Below are 27,935 nucleotides of genomic sequence, written 5' to 3'. Positions count from 1 at the left end.
CCTCCCAGTGCAAGTGATGTTTGTTAAACGTACTTCTTCAGCAAGTAAGTAATATAATTAAATGTAATATTATTATAGGTTTGTGATTTTTCTGTTGACCTGCAAATACTGGTAAAGCTGACTTGTTCTGGGATGAGACACTGATATGTGTATAAATTACTGTAGATAACAATTTAAAAAATCAGCTTGATCAGTCCCAATTGTCTCCTTAACCAGGGCAAATCTGTAAAACCGGACTAATATAAAGGAAGGAACTGCATACTGTATATTAATTTGTAATATTAAGAGCCAGGAACTGTAATTGCTGCATGCGACACTAGAGGGCAGCACCCTCCCCCATGTCCATCTGTCTGATCAGTCTGTCTCTAGTAATAGCTACACATGGCTGGAAGAAGAGCAGGTCAGTGGGGTGCTAGAAAGATGAAATTTATAGACTGGGGCCTCTATTGAAGAAAGCATTGTCACAGAGCACCACATGTGTACCAACAGCCTGTATTTCCAAGGACAAACTTAGGCGCTACTTTTAAACATACTTGGCATTGAAATTTTATAGTACACCTGCATGGTACATGTAATTCTAAACAGCTAATGTTCTCTTGAAAATGATTAATTTGCTTAGATTGGCAGTCATGATAATCTCTTGGCTTTAATTTTTCAAAGAATAACTAGAAGCAAGCATGCACCCAGTGAAATCAAAGCTTCTTATTAGCAGTGACTCAGGAAATAGTGAAATCATTAGAGCAGCATGGCAGCCAGTCAACTAACAGGAGGGGAAATCACTGGCACATTTTTCAGTACTGAGGGCTGCTCTCCATACTTGTACTGGAAGAGAATAATGTCAGGGAACACAGGTCTGAATGTTTTACGTTGATTGTTTGCGCACACACTGCACAATTATTTCCATGGACAAAAAGTTTAGGGACTAAAAAATTCAGCCCTAATTGCAGGTATGTATAAAATGATAATGCACAGAGCACAGGTGTCAGGAGTGCTTAATACGCTGAGTGCAGGGGACAGCAGCACCTAATACACAGAGCACAAGGATCATAAATAATAATAATAAACAGGATTTATATAGCGCCAACATATTATGCAGCGCTGTACATTCAATAGGGGTTGCAAATGATGGACAGATACAGACAGTTACACAGGAGGAAGAGATGACCCCGATCAGAGGAGCTTACAATCTAGGAGGGGGAGGAAGTATCACACAGTAGGAAGGGGGTGAAAATTAAGCGGTGGGAAGTAGTAGGAGGGTTTAAGGAGACAGAAGAAGACGGGTAGGCAAGTCTGAAATGATGTGTTTTGAGGGCTCTTTTAAATGAGCAGAAAGCAGCAGCAAGCCGAAAAGGGCGAGAAAGACCATTCTAGAGAGTCCGGGCAGCTCTAGAAATTGGAGCCGTGCATGTGATGAGGTTATGAGGGAGGAAGTCATTAGTCGGTCATCGAAAGAGCGGCTCGGGGAGTATTTGTTCACCAGGTCAGAAAGGTAAGTGGGACAAGAACTGTGGAGGGATTTGAAGGCAAAGTACAGGAGCTTGAATTTGATTCTAAGATGAAATGGAAGCCAGTGTAGAGAACTGCAAAGAGATGCAGCGGAAGAGGAGCGGTGGAAAGGATGGATAAGTCTGGCTGCAGCATTCATAATAGATTGTAGAGGAGAGAGTCAGGTTAGAGGAATACTAAAGAGGAGGATGTTACAGTAGTCCAGACGAGAGGTGATAAGAGTGTGCACAAGGAGTTTGGTGGTCTCAGGGGACAGGTAGGGGTGGATTCTGGAGATATTGCGCAGGTAAAGTAACAGGACCTGGAAATGTTCTGAATATGGGGGGTAAATGAGAGGGCAGAATCAAAGGCAACACCAAGACAACATGCCTGAGGGGAGGGACAAATAACAGTGTTGTTAACAGAATTATGTCAGGGGGGGATTTGGAATGTGAGGGGGCATCATGCACATTCACTCAACTGACTCCATGTAAATGCTTCCAGTGACAGTAGAATAAAAAAGAACTTCCATAGCCACAGCTGGCTCTCAATTATTCTGACTGTACCGAATGCACATATTTATACAATTAATCCTGAAGAGAGCAACGATTGTGGTCACTGCCCACTGAGTTCTTCACATATCTTTTTTTTAACCTTCCCAGTGGTAATCCCGAATGTGGCTTGGGGTGAATTTTCCATACCAGAACTGGTATTTATCATACCACTCTCGGGGTGGAATTGCCAGTTTAAAAGTACTAACTGGTTCCCACGTTCCAGCGGCGTCCTCCAGCGATGCCCGGCCTCTTCTTCCCCTGGCGATGTCGGCCGGGCATCTGTGTAACCTGGCGTTGCCCGGCCGACATCTGCGTCCCCGGTGTGTGAAAGTTGAGGACACGAGGCCAGGGGAAGCAAATGCCGGCCAGGGCTGGGAGGCGGGAAGTTTAAAATACTTAGTAGTCATACCGCCAGGGAGGTTAAATAGTAACTATTTCTAACAGTGTCAAAAACTGGTTTGTTCCCCCCACTATCAGCACCTTGACATGAGTTTGTAAAAAATAGAATTTACCTACATTTTTGTTCTGAGAGCAGATAAATGTCAGTACTGACAGGTCCATTTTTTGGAGGTGTTACGGCAGGCACAGCATAGTTTGTCAAGGGCCAAATAGGAGTGTCGCTCCGCATAAAGGGTTGGTATTTTTTTTTTTTTACATTCTTAACAAAGAGGTCACTTTGACATGTCATGCAGCTTTTGGTGGCTATGTCATGTTACTATATTTGAAAATTAGGAGACTAAACTGTGAATATACCCAGAGCGGTGGGATTAACAATAATGTTGCCAAGCCTAGATTGTTTGCTCTCTGTACATATAATTAAAAATTGTCATATGCAGACCAATGCAATTCACTCCTCACAGAGTCTATAATCAGTAACAAACAAAACTCACAGTTTCTATTTCAATATTACAATTCCTCTTAGTGACCTATTAGCAGAGGTTGTTTCTCTGGTTACAGTCCCCTCATAGTCTGAAAACATTTCCTCACTCTCTTGTGTGTCACACACACTGTCCACAAAATGGCTGCCACCCTCCCTTATTTAGTCTCAGTTCACAAAATGGCCTCTCCCCACATCTAATTGGAAGTATATGCCACACAAGTGAGGGACACTAAATAACAAAGGAAACTTTAACAAAATCGCTAGGACAGATAGAGCTTTTATTTGGTAGGAGATCTGTTATGTATTTATATGTAATTTTCCTGGTTATTATTAGGAAATAATAGTAAAAAATAAATATAAAAGGAAACTTTTTTCTGTATTTTTCTCCTCACAACAGCTACATAAAGTTTAACATACTGACATACTTAAAACAGTAGGTGAACACATGGCAAAAACAAAGGCAAAAAATAAAAAAGGGTATTTTTTTATTTTTTTTTTACACTTTTTGTGTGGAAGGAAGTAAAGATGAAATCCAGACCCCCACCCCATGCAACTAGACAGAAAATGACTAGGAAACTATTTGCTGGCTACAATGACCCAGCTATAGATCACTACATCATTGATCAGAAATGCTCAGGGAGGCTGAACAGAGCTAAAGCAACTATGTCCCCAAATTTAGAGGACGTAATGTGATGTTCAATTCATGATGCCACATTCCCTTCAACACATAAACCCTGCAGAAACATTATTTTTTTTCTTGAGCATCTACTAGTGCTTCTATGGAGTGCTCAGTGGATGATCGGATTGCCCAGGGGCTTATCATCCCAGCTGCAAAGGCTGGCCGTGGCCTAGAATTACCTCTGAGGTACCTCTACTATGCTATAATCCATGCACAGAACAAACATCTAACTATTGCAGTCTGGGGAAATGGAGGGCATTGTAAGGGTAATCTTTAAAGCAGAGTTAGAAGCAGCAATTGGTGCCTCTCATGTATTTTTAACTGACGCCAATGATCTTTTTGGCTATCTGTATGGGTGACATTCTTCCCACTGACCACCACACTAATTTACCCTAAACTGTGAATATACCAATTAAGGCAGGGGTCAAAGATATTTCTAGGGTCCCCCTATGTTAAAAAAAGGCTGAGGAAAGCTGCTTTAAAGTAGCCTGAGTGCAGTTTTTAATTTCAATTCTCTTAATGAATAATTTAAAGCTCCTTTGACTTGTCCTGTGTGAGGAAACATTTGTTTTTTTCTTGCACATGATTGGGCATGTAAACATAGCTTTAATTAGTTCCCTAAAATAAGTAAACGTTCACTTTTTGTTTACTGTTTTTTTGTATTTTTTTTTAAATATTCGGTAAAGGTATTTAGTTTTTTTCTATATTTATGTGATCATTTTACTGTGTTTTACCATTGCATTGTAATAAACATTCATGTTACTGTAACAATGTTAGCAATGTATTGATTTCTCTTCCTTGACTTTGCTTTTTGGGTGTAATTGTGGATTGAACAAAGGAGACTTAAAGAAATACACGTAAATCAGTGCAATTATTTACATCTATAAAACATTGACTGATTGCATAAAAGCATTGGCTGTCTGCCACTTTCCAGTAACATACAACAAGGTGGAAATGTCAGATCCTGACTGATTACTTGTTATCAGTATAGAGATGTCAAAGACACAATATGTATGCAAATATCATTTGCAAAAAAGAAACAGTGATGCTTACACATGTAATTACACACTAGATATATTGACAGAACAAATAGCAGAATACAGAAAGTATACATTGTATGGGTGTCCACAGACACCTAAAGCCTTGTACAGACATATGATGGACGTCAGAGAACTGTTGCTGGAAATGATCTTTCGTAATCATTTCCAGTGACAGATGAATGAATGAGCATTGTACACGATGAACTATTCTGACTATGGAAATGGGAGGGAGGAGGAAGATTAAGTGACAGATTTATAGGAATGAAGAGTGGTCAGTGATCATTGTACACATAAGAGAGGAGAAAGGACGGCTTTTTGTGGCAACAGAAATAGCTTACTTGATGTAAATATTTAGCATTCTAAGCTCTACAAGGCTCACCTGAGCACGTTTAGAAGGATAGCATGATGCACAATATCAGTTATGTATAAAATCATCACAGCCAGCCATAGACTGGTATAGTTATCTGCCTCTCCTGCTGGTGGCGCAGATTACCTATCTTACCTTTCACTTTCCACCAGCAGATGGCCAGGAAGAACTTGTTAGGCAAACAGCTGGGAACTCACTCTTTAAGGGTTTACCCTTCCTTGAGTTCTTGCCTCCTGCTGTGCTCTCTGGCCCGGATCCTGTTTCCTGTCCTAAGACCTGTTGATCCTGACCTGACCCAAGGTTGTGTACCTTTGTTTCTTATAAATTTGTTAGTTGGTTGTTTTTGGCGGTGTTTGTTATTTTCTGGATTGTCACATTTTGTTCACATTATTTGTTCTTATTGGGACTATTCTTGTAATAAATTTTATTTTAACCGTCAGTCACTGCCATTAGTGATCACCTGCCTCTCTGCTCTTGCAGTTCTTAACACAGAGTATCTGTGTGAGCTGGAGCTGGAGTTCAAACAGATATTCTGTGACTGTTTGTATGATTCAACTCTCTAGCTCAATATTCTGTATAACAACCTAGGAATATACCTAACAGGACTAGCCACTAGACTATAAAACCTCTATTTCTTCCCACCCCGTCCCCCCCAAAGCTTTATTCAATCATGTATATTCCTTTTTATATTCCCATATACACACAGCTAGGATCTTCATGATAACCCCCATTTTTTTTAGAACCCTCAATCCAGTCTGTACTTTCCCCTGAGGAAGCCATACAGTGAAACGTGTTGGAACAGAGACAACCCTATGTATTCAATATCTTCTGAGATGATTGTGTACCCATAAATGATATTGTGCATCATACTATCCTTCTATATGTGCTGATGGTTAGCTCAGTTGAGCCTTGTATAGCTTTGAATGCTATATATTTATATCAAAAAAACTTTTTCTGTTGCCACAAAAAGCCATCTTTTTCTTTCTTCCTCTCTAATGTTATTCACACACAGGCTTTGCAACCATTAATTGAAATAAGCTAAGATTCCTTTTGGGTTATCTATCTACTTGCTTGCTATCATTGTACACATGTCAGATTTTTGACCTGAAGAAGCACAACAATGTATCCCGGGCAATGATTATCTGACTTTAAGCTTAGGAGTAGTTGGACTGAATGGCTATTAGCTTTTAGACATTGCTTTCAACTGCCCAGTGCACAAACATAGTGGATGTGAGAAGAAAAATGTCAAATGTTGCCAGCACAACTTATGTGCAGGAGCAGAGCTGAATGGAGTGGGTTTACTCTTTTAAGTTTCTCAACCTTTAATGTGGGGAACTCTTTAAGAAACTTTCAGGTCTTCAGGGAACCCCTGCTATATTTACTATATCCACAACTCATTGTACATTAGTGTGGCGGTTAGTGGGACGAAGGCTTTTTTCATTACTGGCCAGCAGGAAGAATGCCACCCTTACAGATAGCCAAAAATATTTGGGGTCGGGTAAACTGACCTGAGGGTCACAAATTTCTCATTGCTCAAGAAACCCTTAGCAATCCCTGGAGGAACCTTAGGATTCCTCAGGACCCTGAGTAACACTGCTTTTAATTAATTATTACCCAAGCGCTATTCACTGTGTATAGCTCTATGGAGCTGGAGGATCTTTGATGCCCTGAACTCCACCATGGCCCCTAAAATACAACTGTGGTTACAAGGTATACATTCCTTTCACTTTCTGACCAAACCCTATAAAGAGTAAATTGAAGAAGCATTTTAAATATTTTAGTTCATTAGAGCAGGGAATGAAAGAAACCACTAATATTGCTACATGAAACAAGGTTGGGACATTAAGAAGGGCATATCTAATGTGACTCTGGTAATAGTGGGGACCTTGCAATTTTAGAAGCAGGACCTCCTCTATCGTTTAGTCAGTAATTGCCAGCCCTTCAGTCAAATCAATAGGAATAAAGAAAAAGAAAACAAAGGGCTTTTTAGCAACAAACGTTAATTAAAAAAAAATTTATAGCACAAACTGTGCAAAAACTTTTCTAACAAAAATCCACTATCCTAGAGATACGCCAATTTATGTATGGTTTGCAAAGAATCTTGTTAACCATTAAATTTGAACCATTAATTGAATACAAATGAGTTACAATTCTTTCTATTGTAAGATCGTTTTCAAATTTCTACATATATTTTAAACAAAATGTTGAAATATGTTTTTTCACTACTTTTTTTGTACATGTCCTTTGGATAGTCCTACCGTATGCCTAAATCATGTATCGTGTTTTTATAATTAGAAGTTTATGAAGCTCCGCAGATTCCATGTTTGCTTAGAACAAACACAAGAATAATCTCATTATTGATAGACCTTTATCAAAGCAGAACAATATCTTATGGGCCAGATCATATGACAAAGGTATACCCACACATTTTAAGCTAATAATTCCTTCGATATCACCACCTAGCATATCAGTTCAGGTCACAGAAAAGCTAAATGCCTTCTAATAACCTTTCTAAAGTGTTCAGGTGTAGCTGCTCAAGTACGGCACATTTGCAAAAAACTATTCCCTTGGGGAAATTAAACTGTCATTTTTGAAAAGTCATATTAAAATATAGATAAAAACTATTTTAGTGACTACTAAATAGTACAGTGTTCCCTGTACCACCTTAGCGTGTTCACTGGAGATGAGTGCTTAAAAGTGAAGGTACCATAGACAGCAGATTAGACCACTCACCATCTGATTTTCAATTCCCATCAGATAAGAAAACCAATGAAGTACTGAATTTCCCAGGAATCTAAATTGAACAGGAGAGTGATCACAAACAACTGATTTCTGCTTCTCAATTGAATCTGACGTGATCTGTCATACCAGTACATATCAATCAAATGTACTATATTGTTTTGTGTGTTTGAACAACCCAGCTAATCTAGAGTTTCTTTCTGTTACCCTGCTTTCCATCAGTCCCATCTGCAAATCTTTCCCAATCCTTTGCGAAAAACTGATATGATGTGTATGACTATTTGGGGATCATCATTTAAATCATATACTTCTAACTATGCGTTTTTGATATGTTTAATATGAGGGAGCCCCTGAAAGGGTGACCAAAAACCAGCACCAATTACTGTTCACTTTGCTTTATGATAAGTATTCATATTTTCAGCATTTGCAATACAAAGGAGGAGGTGTGGGTACTGGGGGAAATTTTCGTGCTTTTACTTTACTTACTACGAAGTAAGTGAAACAATAAATAATTGTTTTAAGGTAGCTTAACAAGCACCCATATAGTTAACTATTTTAACTACTTAAATTAGCTACTTAGTTTTTATAATATTGCTTTAAATTATTGAATAAATTTACTACTTTGTTCTGAAATATTAGAGACAATACACCACTCATCAAAATGGCTTCCTGGATTGAGAAGGTTTTTTGGATAAATTGAGAAACATATTCAGCATTACAGAATATGTCTAAATGTAGCTAGCTACTAGCTTCACACACTACTTATGCAAAACATAAAATCTTTTGAGAAATGATAATACTAAGACTGAGCCATATGACAACAAAACATTTTTATTACAAACCATTTCAACATTTAAAAGCTTAATGCTTTAGCAGCGCCCTAGGGCCACTGGGGATGTTTCGCCATGCACAGATTCAATAGACACAGACAAATGGTTCCCAATAGCAAACATTTTCTGTGTATGAATACCACACCCCACAACGCATAGGGATACTGTCACAGCAATGAATATCATATTTTCATTAATAATATAATAAAGATAAATACTATTATGGTGAATAAATAATGCCCTTGGTAGTTATTTCTATATATCAAGAAACATGCCATATCTCTTAAGTGAAATCCAAACAGCAAGGGGTCCAATTTAATAATTTATTATTAAAGTTCTCCAACACTGGATAACATAGAGAAATAATTTCCTGCTAATATTTGGCTAATGTTTTCAATCCTGGACCAGCTCCATTCCCATTTCCCTGGATCATCCAGGTTTTCCCACAATAGTCTATCCTTTCCAGTCTTGAGCCTTAATTAATAAGGCCCATGCGTATATGGTATGGGACTTTCAATGTATTCAAATATATCAGTAGTCAGTGGTACAGTTAAAAACAAATGTATTTCTTATGGGTAAAAATATAACTAAGTCAATTATGGATGGTGAATCTCCAGTGTGGATCTTTGCAATAGGTTGATTTTTTTTAAATACTTTTAATTCAGAAATACTTCAAACATACTGAACAAGCAAAACAAAACAATACAATGCAAAACACTACAATCTATGGACTGCTTTGTAACAATCGGTATGCAATGATAAATAATTCTTTACAATGATAGTGCCTAAATATAAACAGAAATGCCAGTATAAGAAATACATATAACACTTAGAGGTATGAAAATGAACGTTAGGGTATAGACAGAGAAAAATAGAAGGGAGGGAACAGTGCTTAAACACGATAGGTATGCATTCAGTTAACTTAGTTGATGTTCAGCTTTCACTGGTATTCCTATGAGCATGTAAAAGGTGGAAAGAATATTTTGAAATGTTATCTTTCCACATAGCCATTCAATGGTGTAACATTCCATATATTGAAATGGGGTGAGTATGGCTTCTTGTTCTTGCACTGGGAGAGTATTAGGTATGAATGTGAACTACGTGTTGAAAAAGTGGTCTGTTTGTTTTCAAGCTTTTCTAGATACATCAAGTGTATCAGACATGATGATATGGTACATTTTTTATTAATGCCACCCAGGAAACTCTACATGTTTAGTAGAACTTGTCTGCTTCATCGGTGGAGGTGGTATCACAGTGGGAATCTGTATAAAAAAAAAAATTGCATGACCATGATTATGAATAAAGTTACTATGTATTACAACCACAGGGTTTGATTTACTTACCGATGATGAACACCACACTTGTCCCTGAATAATACTCAAAAGTAGTCTTTAAAAGTTCCATATTTTGTACTCAATGCTATTTGGATTGTGCTATTATGGTGATATTGGTGGTGAAAGAAAAAAGCATTGATGCCTAATTAAACTATTTCACTAATTTAACCTCAATGCAGTTTGCAGCTTAAAGACTTTTGCATGGCCAAGAATGTTACCAAGATTATCTCAGAAATTGGGAAAAATTATTTAAAATGCCTTCAAGAGGACATTTTGCTATAGAGGACAATAACAGCTTCTGATGCAAAGGGTGTATTTACTTCTTCCCCATTACATAATTACACTATTTATTTATTTTAGGAATTATTGGGCCAGATTTATTAAAGCTCCCTAAAGCTGGAGAGAATTCACTTTTACCAGTGAAGCTGGGTGATCCAGCAAACGTGGAATGGATTTCTTCAATGTCATTTGCTATTTGTTAGCAAATGCTTTGAATCCTGGACCAGATCCATCCCAGGTTTGTTTGATCACCCAGAAATGTATTCTGTCCAACCTTGGAGAGCTTTAATAAATCAGGGCCTCTGTCTTTATCTGTAGTTACTGCTTGACTTGCTTACTGCTACATGTCATGACTGTATGTTTTTGCAGGACAAAGTGCAATGTTTCTTTTATTGAAGAATTTTCTAAGGGTGAAACAATATAGTTGTTTTCCAGTTAACATTAGCTCAATTTATTCAACTGTCTTTACAATCTACCAACAAGAGATTGCTAAAAATATCCCTGTTCATCAAGGTGACCCTTACTAACATAACCTCTCTACTATCGCTCTTTTTTATGTGTAGTTCAATTAGATTACAGGGTCTTTCAGGCACTAGCTAAATCCCTCTCTTATGGCCACACTTTGTATTATCATAAGGGAGATCCTAATCCCTAGCTAGCATAATGCATTTAGCATTATTGGTACTGTTTGCTTGACACTATGCACTATACCTTATACCATACATTGCATAAAGCATAAAATACTATTTTACAGATAGATTCCCTAGTACTGATCTTGTTTAAATACCCAATACATATCTGCAAACAACTACACAAGGTTGTGACATGTGACCTGTCTGCCTTGGCATACAGCAAGTAAACCTTTTAGGTTTCTGGCAGGTCTCCTTTGATATGGGATTAAGGTAGTGAGTGATGGAGAACAAAAATAACAATGCTAAGAGCCAAATTACCAATTATTGAGATTAATGTATTTTGTGATTTTAGAAAAAATGAAATAGAAATATAATTTGTATGAGCAATAAATAGGAGAGTTATGCTAGCCATATTAAAGTGTATATGAAGCCAAAACATTTTTTTCATTTTAGATAGATTGATAAAGTAATAGAACCGCTGTTATGTTATGTTTTAGTGCTAAATATGTATGGAGCTGCACACCTTACTGTACTCGACCAAACATCATTAAGATGGTGCATAAAGTGACAATCCTAATAGTAGCATGTAAAGATCCAAACAATCAGACCAGTCACCAGAATTCAGAAGGAAAACTTTGTTTCCACTTCTATTGTGTATTAACCACGTCAAAGAAATAAACAGTCAATGTTTTGAGGCTGTGAAGGGACTCTTTCTCAGGGCAAAAAAGTTTTTACCAAATTGCCCTAAAGAAGGGCACAACCTCAAAACATTGTAGGTTTATTGCACTGATTTTAAATTATAATCTTTTAAACAATGAAAATATTGAAACAAAGGGCTAGTGACTTATATTTTGAAATTTTTATTGCCAAGTGTCTACACTATGCAGATATTTTGTATTGTTACATTCTCTTAGATTGTAAGCTCTTCGGGGCAGGGTCCTCTCCTCCTTCTGTGTCATTGATTGTATCTTTCTGTCATTCACTACCCCAATTTAATGTACAATGCTGTGTTATATATTTGTTATATTATAAATAATAATAATAATAATGTTCTGTATATCACCCTTCCCGTATTTGCCTTACCTGGGTTTAAACAAGGAACACAAAAAAGCAGCCTTAACCTTACAGATCTTCTGGGAATCCCTGCTACAATGACTAAACCTTCAACTCACAGTGGTGGACAGTAAGAAGAATGCCTCTTATATTGCTAGCCAGTGGGAAGAATGTCACTCTTACAGATATACAAAATGATCATTGTTGTCCCTAGGTTCCTATTGTGTCCCTGGGGTCCCATGGAACCAGGGTTGGGAAACTGCACTAGAAGGCTTTAGCCATAAGGATTTGTTTTTGTGATCTGATATTTCAGATCACATTTCATTGCGGGATCTCTGTACTAATGCTAGTTTCCATTTCCATACGCTAATATACTGCTGCCTAATGTCACTGAACCGCCACATATAGTATCTACCTGCTGCAGCCCAATAGAGAATGAACAGGGGTGTCAGTAAGCAGTGTTTTATGGACTAGAACTGGACTGCAGGTGGTCGAGAAACTGGCAAGATGCCATCCCACAGATTGTAAGTGGGAACACTTTTCTGTGCCATGGGTCCGAACATGCTCTTAAGTAAAAACCATTTACAGTAAGTCATTTATCATTTAATAGGCATGCATTTTCCAGAACACAGAACACATTTACAGCACATGTTCTAACCCACTTAGTGCTTGCATTTGCTTTGGTCAAAGCATCCACTCCAGTGGCTCAGTCCAACATCACTTGCTTTTGAGGTCAGTATGACATATGTGATAATGAGTTCTTCATGTGCATGTTAGGGCAGGATTGTACCTTTTATAGGACAGGCAAGAATGGCCCTTCCACCATTCACTCACAAGCATGGAATCCTCAGTGGGATGCTGTCACATCTAAATTATTGCTATATAAATTCACAATCAGGTGTAGACAAAATATGTGATTCCCATTCACCTAGGCACCGATTAAATTAATTATAAATAGAATTAATAAAATGGTATACAGTTTTGTTAGAAAAAATATATCTCTTTAAAGGCTTTTTCTATGTAAGTAGGTTATGAATTCATATTATTTTTTTTAAATGGCTAGCATTTTGCCATGGAGAATCTTCTGTAAAAGTACATAGTATTGATACTAGCACAAAAACTCCTAACCATTTTAGCATTCCCTTGCCCGTTGAGAAAAACATTAGATTTCTTTAGGAGATCTTGGATCCTTTTGGATCTTAGTACAAGATCTCTTTTTCACCAAACAGGCACATGACACAAAAGGCTCTGGCCTTTGCAGTGCTAGGTCCCAGGTTTGAATCTCAGACAGAACATTATCTGCATGGAGTTTGCAGGTTCTCCCAGTGTTAGTGTGGTTTTTTCCCCGGGTGCTCCGGTTTTCCCCGGGTGCTCCGGTTTTCCCCCACATTTTAAAAAACATGCAGTTAGGTTAATTGGCTTCCCCCCAAAATTGACCTTAGACTGTATTAGTGATGTATGACTATGGTAGAGACATTAGATTGTGAGTTCCTTTGAGGGACAGCTAGTGACATGACTATGGATTTTGTAAAGCGCTGAGTAATATGTTGGCGCTATATAAATACTGTGTAATAAAATTAGTAATATTATATAGGGTGGTAAATCTCCCATTAGCAGAAAACTACAGGACCAGCTTACCTCTACACTAACATTTAGAATGAAAACAGCAGAAAACTACTAAAAGTTTCCCACTTGGTTACCCAAATTTAAATGTTTATGTCATTCTTTATTTATGTCACTGAGTTTATTGTACAAAAAAAATTGTTCACATTATAACATTAGGTATCCATGTATGGGTAGTGTTACAAAAATACAGCAAATATGCTACCATTTCTAAATAATGCATACATTTTTGTAGTAGGATATGCCTTGCTGTAGTTGTTGATAGGGTTGTTAATTATATATTTATATTAACGTTGCTATGCTAACATTCATATGATGATACAGTCAACCTTTACCTCCTGTACAACGATCTCAAATTAATATTTATTTGTATTTGATCCGTGTCTGATATGTTTGCTTTGCCTGTTATGAGTTCGTTCCTGTGACCACAAAACATGATATTAGCCCAAAGTAAATAGTGCTAGGCTTAGCAACACCCTAACCTGAGCCAGCACTTCCCTAGGGAAAGTTTGCAGTATAGGAAAATAGATTTAAAAGGTACTCACAGCAGCAGTGTAGTTATAACACAAATACTATGGTAATTGGTCATAATATATTACTTATTCAATTAAATATGTGATTTATTTAAAAAAAAACAATACGCATTTTTTTTTATTTAGGGTCTACAGATAAAAAAAAAAGAAAAATCATTTTTTAAATCAGCCACTTAGACTATTTCGTGAAAATTGAAGAACAATTGGCTATAACACTGTTTTTGTGCTTATCTATATTTCTCAAGTGTTAATTAATAAGGTTCTGTGTTCCTTGCATCAGGCATCCTAGAATTTGATAGTATACTTTTTTATTTTCATGAATAACTGTCACTAATGTAATATATGAGGGTTGGCAGGACTGACCTAATTCTAAAAATTGACAGAAAATAGGGTCAGAATATTTTCTCAAACTATGTTGTTTATTCAGCCTGACCTGATAAATAAATAGTCAGCTATTGTAAGAAAATCAAGCAAGGCGCTGATTATCATACTACATATGATGAAAAATTAATATTATTGTAAAACCTTATTTTCAGCTCATATTCAAACTGAGTTATTTAGAAACTATTGTGAAACCAACCTGCCCTCCTAACAAGAGGCACAGACATTACCCATTGTTACCCTTTGCCACCACACACAATGCCTTAAATCCAATCCCCAATGTGGGTCATTGTTTAATATACAGGAGGTGCCATTTATTCTCTTCTTGTTCATTGGCTACACAAGAGATACACAAGCTTTTTTCTCTGTAACAGGAAATGCTAGGGAATATGGGCAAACCTCATATCAGAAATTGTGAAAATGGGCTTACTCCAACCTAGTGGTAAATATATCTCAAGAGCAGGCTGTGGAGGCTTTTGTTGGTAAAGCATAGAAGCAATAATTTTATTCTTAGGTTGGAAACCAATATGGTGATTTGCAGAGAGGGGCAGCAGATGAGTTATCTGGAGTCCTGATACAGAATATTATGGAGAGGTGAAAGTCTTGTTAGTAAGGTAATAGATAGCTTTGTAGAGTTGTGAAGGGTGATATTTTTAAGATTTTGCTCAGGTAGAAGTGACTGGACTTACAGATTTTCTGATTAGGAGGGATACTCAGATATGACTGAATTAAGGAGAAATCCAAGGCATCAACTGTTGTATTTATAAGGATACTCTGGTTTTATCTAGGTTCTTTATTTAGAACCTTTTTGATATCCATTACCAATGGTTAATATCCAATGGTTTTAACATCCAAAGGTCTTAGTAAGTTAAGGAGAAAGATGGGGGAGAAGGAGAAAGAGAAAGATTGGGATGGATAGTTTGACAACTGTACATAGGTATAACTGGGGGCTAAAGGAAGAGATACACATGGTTGTAAATATGTTATTTAATAAAGAACTACAAAAGATAAATGTATTTATGTATAAAGAATACAAGAAAGAGAAAAAGAGAGTTTTTTTTTGGCTCTGTATATTGAATGTGTTCAAGAGTTTATAATACAATGTGATAGATTGGAATTATACAATCTTACAGTGACATACGTATGGAGCCTTCCTCCATCTGCATTACATTCATGCAACAAGGGGGGGGTCTTTTTTCTTTAAAACTAGACAATACCATCTGTTTGTTATGGTAAATCTTTACAATGTATTAGTGTTTTATTTTGTGTCACTTAATTGCCGACGCGTTTCGCCCTACAGGGCTTCTTTAGGGGAATAGGAAACGTTGTATTTGTTGATGCCTAACCACAGATAACATAGTAAGTAACCTCTACTTGCAGTGAACGAAAATCGCTAGTTAAAAAGTCTGACCATTTTGTCTTCTGACTTTAAGTTGATTAAGGGCTTGCCAATTTTTTAAAAAGTTGTTGAATGGTTCTTAGATTTTTTTATGAATACCACTTTTATTGGAGAGATTTCACTGTGCAATGACATATTTAACACTCTCGTTTGAGCATTACGGTGATCATGTTTAATCTGCAGTATATTCCTATGTGTTTAAGATTGAGCTGTCATATGTTCTTTCAATGATTGTTATTGTACACTCTCGTATGGGGAAGTTTGTGCCAACTTTTGTATAAAGTAGTGTGTGCGCGAGAAAGTTTTTACTTTCAGGGCTCTTTTAATTATTTTGTATCGTAGTAGTATAGTGGTCAGGGCGAGCCAGGCACCAGCCTTCCAAACAGGAATATACTGCAGATCTAACATGATCACCGTAATGCTCAAACGAGAGTGTTAAACAGTAACCATCATAAGGGACAAGAGTGTACATTAATATCATTGAAACAACATATGACAGCTCAATCTTGAACACATAGGAATATACTGCAGATCTAACATGATCACCATAATGCTCAAACGAGAGTGTTAAATATGTCATTGCACAGTGAAATCTCTAAAAAAAAAGTGGTATTCATAAAATCTAAGTAGCATTCAAATGCTTTGAATGCTGTTTTACCAACAAACTATATGTTTTACCAACAAACTATATTTAAACGGTGGTTTATCCTAAGCCAATAACAAGATTACAATATATTTAGTTGACAGTTTATCGTTTCTCGTGGTTTATGAAAAACTAAAAATGAAAGCAATTTAAATTAAAGGTACTGTAGTTGCGTAAGGTCTGTACCACAAACAGAACAGCAAGGGCAGAAGGCGGCTTAAGAGGAATGTGGTTAACCTTCAGTGAAAGTTGTAACTCATTTATAAAAAGTTTGGTGACATTAAATTTGTTTTTGCTAGTGAAACAATATGGTAAGGAGCTGAACTTAGTTAGTGGCAGGCATCCCCAAAAAATGTGTGCAGCTCTCTAGTGCATTATAGCCATTCACTTGGCTTTTTATGTCTCTGGAGAGAGAAGACTTTTTGCTAAAGGCAAACTGAATGCAATCTAAATTTAAGCTGAATTCCTTGGGAGAAAGAAGACAAGCAGCTAAATCACTGATTGATCGAATGTAGCTTTTTTCAGTTTCTCCTCATTTTATGGTTAAAATGTCTGCTGTTTTTATAGATTGCAAAAGCTCAAAAAGAAAAAAAACAATGTGCAGTAGCAATAGCAATGACAGTGGGCCTGTGCGGTGTCTGGTGTAGGTTAATAGTGGAGATTGTGAAGTGGAAGGGTATGTGGAGTGATGAAGACCATGGAGTAACAATAACATGGAACTGTGCATCAACACACTGCTGGCTCCCTCTGCACAGCCTCCTGACCATGTTCTGGTTCTGTATAAACAAAGCCCATGGTGAAATGCTTTGCCTTATGGTTGCTCATTATCACTTCAATAATATTTTGCTTCTAGATAGTTGTACGAAGTAGGAATCCCATTTTTCTTTTGAATGGATATTTGTATGCACATTATATTTTACTTGGAGTGACTTGTTTCTATGTTATTAGTTTGGCTAATTATATTTATTATAATAATATATCACACTTTTCCATAAGTGTGTCCTGATGACATCTTACTGATCCTTCTAAGTAACATATTTTTTATCCTAGGTTGAAAATGCTTACTCACTTAAATGTATCTACACAGTTGTAATATTGTCATTCTAGATCAGAAAGTGTGCTAAGATCACAGAACACCTTCCTCTCTCCTTATCTGTATAGCATAAGGGTGAATGTTCTTTAGTTCCAAGAACTGAATAGGACTGACAACACTGGGATTTAGTGCATTATTGTCAGTTCACTGGTTAGTAAGTTAGAAACTGGAATATTTATCAGACTAAAAAAATAAATTAAATGTAATTGGTTGAATTCACATGCACCTTTTTTCCAGCTTTACATATAAAGAGACGCACAATTGCTGCACAATTGCCCTTTTACCTATTTTGCTGGCTGAACATATGGCCACTCTTCAGGTTCAAGTTCACTCCCACATTCTTTTTTCTACATCATCAGGAACTGATTGTCTCCTCTGGGTTCTTGAAGGATGATGTGGCACCAGATCTTGGATATGCAACAAGTAAAGGAAAGGGTCTCCGAAAAAGAAGAAATGGAATAAAGAATTTAAACAATAAAAGTAACTGCTTTTTTTTTTTATGGATCTTTGCTAAAAATTCTACTTTAACATGTTGAAATATTTAACACATATTTGTATCTATATAAAACATATTTCTATCTAGTTTTTCATTGTTTTATATTTAACTCATATCATGTAACATTCAATATTTTTAAATCTGCATCATTCATTAAAACAATATCTGAATGCCCTGACATGAAGGTCCATGTGCAAGCACGTCCTGGTATAGGTTCACATTGTTCTGTTCTCATCACCTAGTTGAAGTCCTTAACTATCACCTTGTAGGACACCCTGTAAGGCCTTTGATGGAGACTACAAGTGACTCTTTTAACACACATTAAACAGGCATGATACACTATTGCCAGGTATTGAACCCTGCCCTAATAAACGCCATGCATCCATCACAGGAGTACATGCATGTAGAATGGATGTGGCTGCAGGGGATCAGCTGCACCAAGATACAGAGAGGAAAAAAAAGTGACAATAGGAAATGTTTTGCAGAAAAGGCATAGCAATTGCTTATATTAAACAGGATTTTAGCAAAATCAATTCCATGTGGCTAAGCATGTAAAACATCTACAGGAAAAATTGCACTCCGTTTAGCAAATTACTATCTTGGTAGGTGTTGGAAATGACTACAATGGTTATTACCGTGCAACAAATAAAAATTTACCAGCTCTTCGTACAGTTTACACATTTAGTGTGAAAAAAAAGATGTCATAAATCCAGAAACTCTTTAAGAAGGTTTGAAACCTTGCTGATTACTATCCATGCCATTAGATACAATAATACTATACATATATACATACTTTTTATACATATACTAGTGTATATCTGTCTGATTTTTTCTTCTTACCCATTCTAAAAAACTAGAATATGCTAATCATGTATGAGTGGCTCAGATTGTCTTTGACTAATATTAAACACTGTACATAAGAATGTGGTTGACATATCTAAACAATGCTATAAAAAGTCAGTAAACGTTGTCCTAAGAGTTTAACCGTGGAGACAAACAGGAAAAAATCTTGTGAACAAAGCAGGTATTTATTTTCCTTGGGTGAGGCACTCATGCAAGTTCCTTGAATGTACATAATATCTGGTGGTAACAAAGGTAGTTTTCATGTATATGATGATTGAACAGTGACAGCATATTATGACACCAGCTTGTATTAGTTCCTTCCTGCTAGTGTCAAAGGAACATTATCATTATGAAGTAGTTTTAGTATTTGCAGAATTAAATTACTAGGGCCATGTTCATAGGGACACTTGAGTCTTCATTTAGTTACCACAAGCCAGTACCCAATTTCAATCAGTAATGCAAGTTTTTTCACCATTATTGAAATATTGTTTGTGACACAAAATATCATAGCAGAAAGAGTTTTGAAGGATTTCAGAAAAATATTGCATAGTGTACAGCTAGCTTCATTGGTTTTAGTTTCCTTCACAACAAGGACACTAATATAAATACACCAGAGGGTCAGTTTTCTTATCCATATTTCCTATCCCTTCACAGAATGTAACAGATAACAGAAGATCAAGGCAATACTTACATGTCCATTTAATTATTACCATATTTTTATATTAATATAGACATACAGTCAGGTCCAAAAATATTTGGACAGAAACAACTTTTTTCTCATTTTGGTTCTGTACATTACCACAATTAGTTTTAAATGAAAGGACTCAGATGCAGTTGAATGGCAGACTTTCAGCTTTTCAGTGGGTTGAAGAAAAAGATTACATAAAAATGTGAGGAACTAAAGCCTTTTTTTTACAAAATCACTTCATTTCAGGGGCTCAAAAGTAATTGGACAAATTAAAAATGCTGAAAATAAAATGTTTATTTCTAATACTTGGTTGAAAACCCTTTGCTGGCAATGACAGCCTGTAGTCTTGAACTCATCGACATCACCATATGCTAGGTTTCCTCCTTTTTAATGATCTGCCAGGCCTTTACTGCAGCGGCTTTCAGTTGCTGTTTGTTTGTGGGCCTTTCTATTCGAAGTTTAGTCTTCAACAAGTGAAATGCATGCTTAATTGTGTTCAGATCAGGTGACTGACTTGGCCATTCAAAAATATTCCACTTCTTTGCTTTAATAAACTCCTGGGTTGCTTTGGCTGTATGTTTTGGGTCACTGTCTATCTGTATTATGAAACGCCTCCCAATCAATGTGACTGCATTTAGCTGGATTTGAGCAGACAGTATGTCTCTGAACACCTCAGAATTCATTCGGCTGCTTCTGTCCGGTGTCACATCATGGATAAACACTAGTGTCCCAGTGCCACTGGCAGCCATGCACGCCCAAGCCATCACATTGCCTCCGCCATGTTTTACAGATGATGTGGTATGCTTTGGATCATGAGCTGTTCCATGCCTTCTCTATACTTTCTTCTTGCAATAATTCTGGTAAAGGTTGATATTGGTTTCATCTGTCCAATGAATGTTTTTCCAGAACTGTGCTGACTTTTTTAGATTTTTTTTAGCAAAGTCCAATCTAGCCTTTCTATCCTTGAGGCTTATGAGTGGCTTGCACCTTGCAGTGCACCCTCTGTATTTACTTTCATGCAGTCTTCTCTTTATGGTAGACTTGGATATCGATACGCCTACTTCCTGGAGAGTGTTGTTCACTTGGTTGGTTGCTGTGAAGGGGTTTCTCTTCACCATGGAAATGATTCTGCGATCATCCACCACTGTTGTCTTCTGTGGACGTCCAGGTCTTTTGGCGTTGCTGAGTTCACCAGTACTTTGTTTCTTTTTAATGATGTACCAAACTGTAGATTTTGCCACCCCTAATATTGTAGCAATTTCTCAGATGGGTTTTTCTGTTTTTGCAGCTTAAGGATGGCTTGTTTCACCTGCATGGAGAGCTCCTTTCACCGCATGTTGTCTGTTCACAGCAAAATCTTCCACATACAAGCACCCCCCATCAAATCAACTCCAGGCCTTTTACCTAATTAATTGATAATGACATAACAAAGGAATTGCCCACCTCAGCCCATTAAATAACCTATGAGTCAATTGTCCAATTACTTTTGAGCCCCTGAAATGAAGTGATTGTGTTAAAAAAAGGCTTTAGTTCCTCACATTTTTATGCAATCTTTTTGTTCAACCCACCAAATTAAAGCTGAAAGTCTGCAGTTCAACTGCATCTGAGTTGTTTCATTTAAAATTAATTGTGGTAATGTACAGAACCAAAATTGTCTCTGTTCAAATATTTATGGACCTAACTGTATACTGTTGGAGATATACAATTCTAAATATTTTTATCTCTGGGTTTCTGCTTTATTGTTTTAACTGAACACAGCAGTACATAAACCTCTGCACGTTGAACCCATGCCTTTGGCAACATGTCTTATTGAACCTTTTTTAAACATCAAGTTCTAATAGGAATATAATATTAAGCTGAAAACATTTATATAAAAGTGTTTTTGTTTTTTTACAAATAAGTATGTTAAGAGTGGTTTTATAGGAATAAATAATTTTAGGGGTTATGAGTTAAATTCAAGGTTAAGGTTTAAGGGCTGTATGCAAAGTTATATGTTACGTTTCGGTTAAGTGTTTCTTTTGTTTGTTACATTGGCTGTTTGTTTAGAGGGTAGGTTATGATTTAAAGGGGACCTAAACTCAGAATTTAACTTACACAACCCTTTTATATAAAGTAATTTTGCTCTTTTTTTTAACTAACACCTTTTTATTTTTAAAAAAAATGGGTGAAGCCTTTCACCTTTCTGTCTTGATTGCTGTGGTGTGAATATGAGTGCAGAACCTCCGGGTATACATATGTCTCACATCCTGGGAGATTCTTGGCTGTTTCTTCTGCACAAGCCTGATATCGGACATGTGTAGATGGAGAATTTTTCTTTACTGAGGGAAAAGAGGTGCCTATCTCACCCATGAGCAGTGTGATTTTTTTAATTTTCAGTTTAGTTCCGCTTTAACTGCTAGAGTACCCTAAATGTTAAGGACTAATGTTTTAGAGTTAGTTTAGGGGAGTTTAGTTTCTAGTGTTAGGGATCGGTCGTGTGTTATGGTTAAAGTTATAGGGTAAGTCAAATTTTATAACTAAAATTTAAGACCAGAGATATGGGAGCTGCCATTGCTAACTTGTTTTTAAGGACCCCTAAACACAGGGGCTTTCATCTTCAACCTCACTTCACCACTATGTAAATCACTGACCTGAAATAAGCAACAATTTCGGGGTCTTAACACCTAATGTGCACATTCCTGTTTAGGTCATGATCAAACCAAGCAGCAAAAAATGATAAGTATGACAGCCTGAAATTTTAGCCTTTATAAGTTTACAAGATGACAAAGGCAGCACTTAGTTCTTCATATGATTTTTGTCTTTAAGTTTAAAGTTAGAGACAGATCAAGTGCAGGGTCAGGGAACATCGGAGCGTACAATTTTATTTTGAAAAAAAGCTGCATCAAAATGTACCACCATGGGTTTCAGAAAATGAGTACCAAATACAATGTCCTGATTACATAATTTAATATAATGGCTAAACACAGATCAACCAGAGCAAAAAACATAAGTAAGAGACCCTGTATTTGCCAACCTGTTCTTCCTAAAGTATAATTCCTAAATGCAAATAAAAATTAAGAAAATAAAATGTTTTGCAAAGATTGTAACTCACACAGACATCATTGCAAGATCGTTTCTTCGTGTGTCTCTATTATTGACCAGGTGATAAAAGCTCCACCTGTGTATGGTATTATAATCAGATTCAGGATAATCTGTACCAAGTATATCCATAAAAAGTAAATATATGGCTGATTATTTATCAGTTGCATATTAAAATCCATTTTTTTTTAAATTTCCTCTTTATATTGTTGCATATCATTTAATAAAATAACTGAACATTTACTTTGCAATGAACATTTGGATTTTCTTTACTAAAGCAGCCCCACTGGGTTCCAGAGTTTATAGTGACCAATTACAAATTAGTGATGGTAAACTGGCAAACTAAAATACAAGAAAGTACAGTAAAGATAAATATATATTTTTAGAGAAAGGTTAAGTACAAAAATGTCTTTCATAAGGAAATGAGCACCTACTCCCATAATACAAACATTCATGCACATTATCTGCCCTTATTACCTTGGCCACAATTGTACATCCTACGCATTGGCAGTGCCAATATCTATCCCACTGACTCCACCCCTTTTCGCTCCAGTAGAATCACTTATCCATACCCAAAGCTTACTCTTTAAAAGGGCCAACCATAGCTCCATCATTCGTTCCTCCTGTTCCAATCCCCAGTTCGGTGACCAGTAACCGAACTGCACAAAATATGGGAACCTATAGGGGGGTACTACTGTGTATAGGAGGCCTTCTGGTTTTTCTTGCTTGTGTCCAGGCACAAGGTAAGTTGCAAATTGTAAATGGAAATTAACTATGATCTACTATTTTTAAATACTTGTGCATCATTAATTTTAACTTTGACTGAAAAAAATTACTTTTAATAAAGAAGAATATATTAAGCTCTAGGTTACATCTAGATACATTTGAGATAATTTATTATTTATGTGTATTCACTAATACCAGTTAAGGGTCAATTTATTCCTTCATATCTTGTGTACCTCTGTTTGAACACTTCCGTGAAAAAAATCTGGTCTGCATATTGCACTTCAGCTAAATCATCTTAAAGTCTATTAGATGCCTCTTTATCTTTTTACACCTACCCACAGATGTTCTGTACTTGTAAAGATCCAGCATTTATGGGTGGTGCTAGATCCTTCTCTCTTTCTCGTTCTGCCCATATACCTACTGGCCTATCACCATTTTGGCCAACAGCAATGTATATGAGGTGCAAGAGGAAAAGCAAGCTTTGTTTCTACAAGGATGTTTAAGAGTATGGCCAAAGCAGGTAGTCATAATGAGCTGCTGTGGGTGCACATCTAGCTCAACAATATACCTGCTAGCAGCTGTAGTTTTAAGTAACATTAAGTCAGTTGTCACTGCTGATACTTCTTCTCAAAGTTCTTGTTACCTGTATATGCTATACCTTTGGCTTCAAAACTTTGAGTCACTAATCTAAAACTTATATGCAGATAAAGGGTTTGGATTATACTCTGATTTCTTTGGTTTGCATTGATCAAAGTCAACACTACACTAGTCAAAACATTTCAGCAGACACTAATTTTTTAAAGATGCAATAGAACATTTTTGACTTTCCCCTACCCTAACAGAGAACACAATAACCTGATACCCAAACTTATCCTACAACAATTGACTTTTTTACACTTTATCCACATACACATTATTGTGCCTAACTTTGTTTAAAAAGTGCAAAAGCAAATGTGCAAACTGGACCTTTTCTTACCTTCAAAATCCAGATTTATTGTTTTCAGGCTGGTGTTTAAGGTCATGGTCACATTTCTGATCATAATATTCCTAACTGCTTTTTCACATTGCTAGAAAGTTCCAGTAGACAAATGTTAGACTAACAAAAACGAAACCAAGAAGTGTATCCAATAGACCTTGGCACCTACATTTGGCCCTTCCGTAGGCGCGCTGATACACTGCACACTGAATTGTCAGTACTGGATGGCAAGATAGGCATACTAATGGTGACATTTTTGCATTCAAGCAAGTCAATCAAGAGGTCCAGTTTTCAGTATTTTTTAGTTTTTCTCTAGTCAAGTCTCCAGCTTGTTAACACTAAATGATGTACATTTCCGTCCTATTTAAACATTGACAAGATAAACCAGTAATAAATATGATAGTATTAGGTGAACACACAAAGGGATTATTATGAGCTATGAATAATTCAGCTCACATTAAATTGTTCAAAGTAAAACCTCAGCCAATTTTTTTAAGGGTTAGGAAAGAATAAGAATTGTTTGTATAACTTTATTATCCTATAATCTGGACCATCTCCCATAAAGGAGGTAATAAGGTAGTAATAAAAACCAAAGCCCCCAGACCCATTATCACATCAAATAAAAAACATTTATTTATTTATATATAATATATACATAATTCCTAGTTTGGGATTTTCCAGTTTTAAACATCTATATGTTGTAATTCATAACTGCCATTTAATGTATACATATTGACCTTGCAAATACAAGACCAGAGTTATTCTGTTTAAAATGAATTTAATTTTTTACTTGCAAGAATGCATTTTATATTATGTGTGTATATATAATAAATGGTTGAAAAAAAACTAACCACAACTCATTATTTTTTTGATTTGTTTCAGCTGTCAGTAATCAACAAAAGAAAAAGATTGCAGGTAAAATTACCTTTTCTAAACACAATAGCAAAAAAATTTGAATTTATCCTTATGTGTATTATTGTCCATGTTACTTTTGTGTCCTGCTGTAATTGTACTGTGTTATTAATGTATACATGTAAACAGTGTATTTTTTTAAATGTTGTGAGTTCATAATTTAAAAACAAAATCTAAACCGAATCATTTCATATTGATATGAAAGGACCAGAGAGAGCTGAAATACCAAAAAATGTGTTTTATTTATTGTTTCTAGTCCAGATGGGATCTCAAAAAAAGGTCTTAAAATTCAAACTCTTTTATTAGTACAAAAGGTAATAAAATATTCCAGCAGTGTATTGAAATTAATTAGCTTTTAGGCTGGGTCTACATGGATGGTTTTAAAAATGCATGTAAATGTTCCTACCACGTTTATGCATTTTTATGCACTTTTACCAGCATTTTAAAGCTTGCCTTTAAACCACTGGAAAATGCTGGAAAACGTCTATTCCGTGTTTTCCGGTATTTATGTTTCAAGCACTTGTAAAAACGCAGGAAAACTCCCCCATTGAAATCTATGAATGCGTTTTCCTGCATTTTATTTTGAAAACGTTGCAAGGATCGGTATAGATAACGCTTAAAAATGTGCCTCAAGTCCCAACGTCTGTGTAGAGTAAGCCTTACATCACTGTCTATTACTTTGTTATATTTTGGGCCATATGACAACCCTATTTAGTGTACAATGTTGCATAATATGTTAGCGCAATATAAATAGTTTATTACTAATATTAACAAAAATAATTCTTTCTAATGCTAGAACTTTAATTGGTTAATATATGGTCTGAAACGTTGAGTTGTAATCTTGGTATATCACTGTTGAAGTATAATTTAATCTTTTGTACAAATAAAAAAGTAGATTTTACTTCAACTCATTGAGACTTATTTACTAAAGTGATTTCAGCTACATACACATGCCTGATAATTCCCGCCATGACATGTGTGCAATAGGCCCCCGTTATTTTTTATCAGTTCGTTTAGAGAAAACACAGCACAAACACAACATAATCTGGTACATTTTACTTAGATTAACCATCACATCTAATCGCATCACAACCAATCCAGCTGTGGAAAATTGGTTGCTAATGATTGGTCTAAAGTATATTTTTCTTCAGGTGCCATCATTTTATTGGATTGGAAATTATTTCTGAAATAAAAGGTCAATATCTGCAATAAAACATACTTACCTACCTGTTTGCTATATTCTTTAATGTACAATGAGTTGCAAATGTACAACTCAGAGTGTGATGCCAGAGTAATGCCAAATATACAGGTAAGATTTTTTTATTGCAGAAGAGACGATGCCTGCACCTTCTGCAAACAAAAGACTCGCCTGGTTGCAAATTTTAATGTCCTAATATTGTTTAGTCTAATTACCCCAACTCAAATCCCCTCTTTGAAGACATGGATAAAAAAGTAACTCTCATTGAAAGAATGTAGCTTGTTTTTATATTTTTCACCATTGGAACATGTAGTTATGGGAGCATGCATAAACTGAGCTTTTAGCAACTATCCTCTGCAAAAAATTATCAAGCCTGGTAATAATGCCATGGGCAAAATGAAAGTTGCTTCTTACTACTTAAACAAAGTAAAAAAAAAAAAGGCATGACATGACCTAGAAGGGAAAACAGGGAATTACCTGAGAAGGTCTGAAACTAATGTGTCAACCATGTTGATTGTGTTGGTTGATACTCCTTTAATAATAAAGCAGCTTTACATGGGGCGCACGCCCAGCACGCTTTGGTGTGTCTATGTAAATTTGGGTGGCCATATTCTTTATTATATTTATTACATGCAAATATTGTCTCAGTCTTTCTTTGCACATAGATATTGTATTATTATAATTGGCGAACATCCAGTATTTGTCTCATTGGTTCATGGTAATTATCAGCAGCCGTCTGCAAAAAAATATCTGATTCATGATTTCATGTATATGATCAATGTATTTTTAAAAAATGCAAGTAAAGATAAACTTATTGCTAGTCTACTTTGATGACAAGGTTCACAAAGGATCCCTGTGGACATTGCAGGCATGTTTAATTGGTGGCAGAGATGCCTATTGGTTGGCACATGCCGACCTCTCTCATCTTCTCTGCATGACCTTGTTTTTTTAATTATATTGCCCTACATAATTTTAGCTAAACGTTTATGGTTTTTTTCTGGCATTGTAAAGAGCAGTATTATGGAATTATATCGAAATCTAATTGTGAACAGGCAGGTCCTTTATTTCATAAAGAACAGGCGTGCCCCCCGCCCCCCCCATAACCTTACCTGATCTCAGTTTTTAAACTTGTTCTCGCTTTGGCGAGGGTGCTGCCATCTTCACCCAATCTTATTCCTGGAGTTCGGTCTTTGGCCATCTTGACTGACTGGGCTGGAAAGATGTAACTCCCGCACATAAGCCCGGGAGTTTATTCAGTCCCAGAAATTCATGATGTGATGCTCAAATATGCATATATCTATGTACCGTGTTTCCCCGAAAATAAGACACTGTCTTATATTTTTTTGGCTCCCAAAAACACACTAGGTCTTATTTTCAGGGGATGTCTTATTTTTCCATGAAGAAGACTACAGTACACATTTATTGTTGAAAGTCACTCATGATCACTCATGTTCCATTGATTGTCCCCTTCTGA

The 27,935-nt window shown here is 36.2% G+C and overlaps 1 protein-coding gene across 1 annotated transcript in view; it reads left to right on the top strand.

Annotated features, from left to right (window-relative positions):
- Nucleotides 1-27,935, top strand: part of LOC140337728 (mucin-5AC-like) — a 57,594-nt gene that overhangs the window by 2,014 nt on the left and 27,645 nt on the right. Inside the window, exon 2 of the mRNA XM_072421527.1 lies at nt 23,386-23,392. Within this exon, the coding sequence (XP_072277628.1) occupies nt 23,386-23,392 (7 nt within the window). The remainder of the gene's footprint in view (nt 1-23,385; nt 23,393-27,935) is intronic.

This window comes from Pyxicephalus adspersus, chromosome 9, assembly GCF_032062135.1.
Source record: "Pyxicephalus adspersus chromosome 9, UCB_Pads_2.0, whole genome shotgun sequence".
Classification (NCBI taxonomy): domain Eukaryota; kingdom Metazoa; phylum Chordata; class Amphibia; order Anura; family Pyxicephalidae; genus Pyxicephalus; species Pyxicephalus adspersus.
Note: the sequence above shows the minus strand (reverse complement) of the source record. Positions and strands in the feature narration are given on the sequence as shown.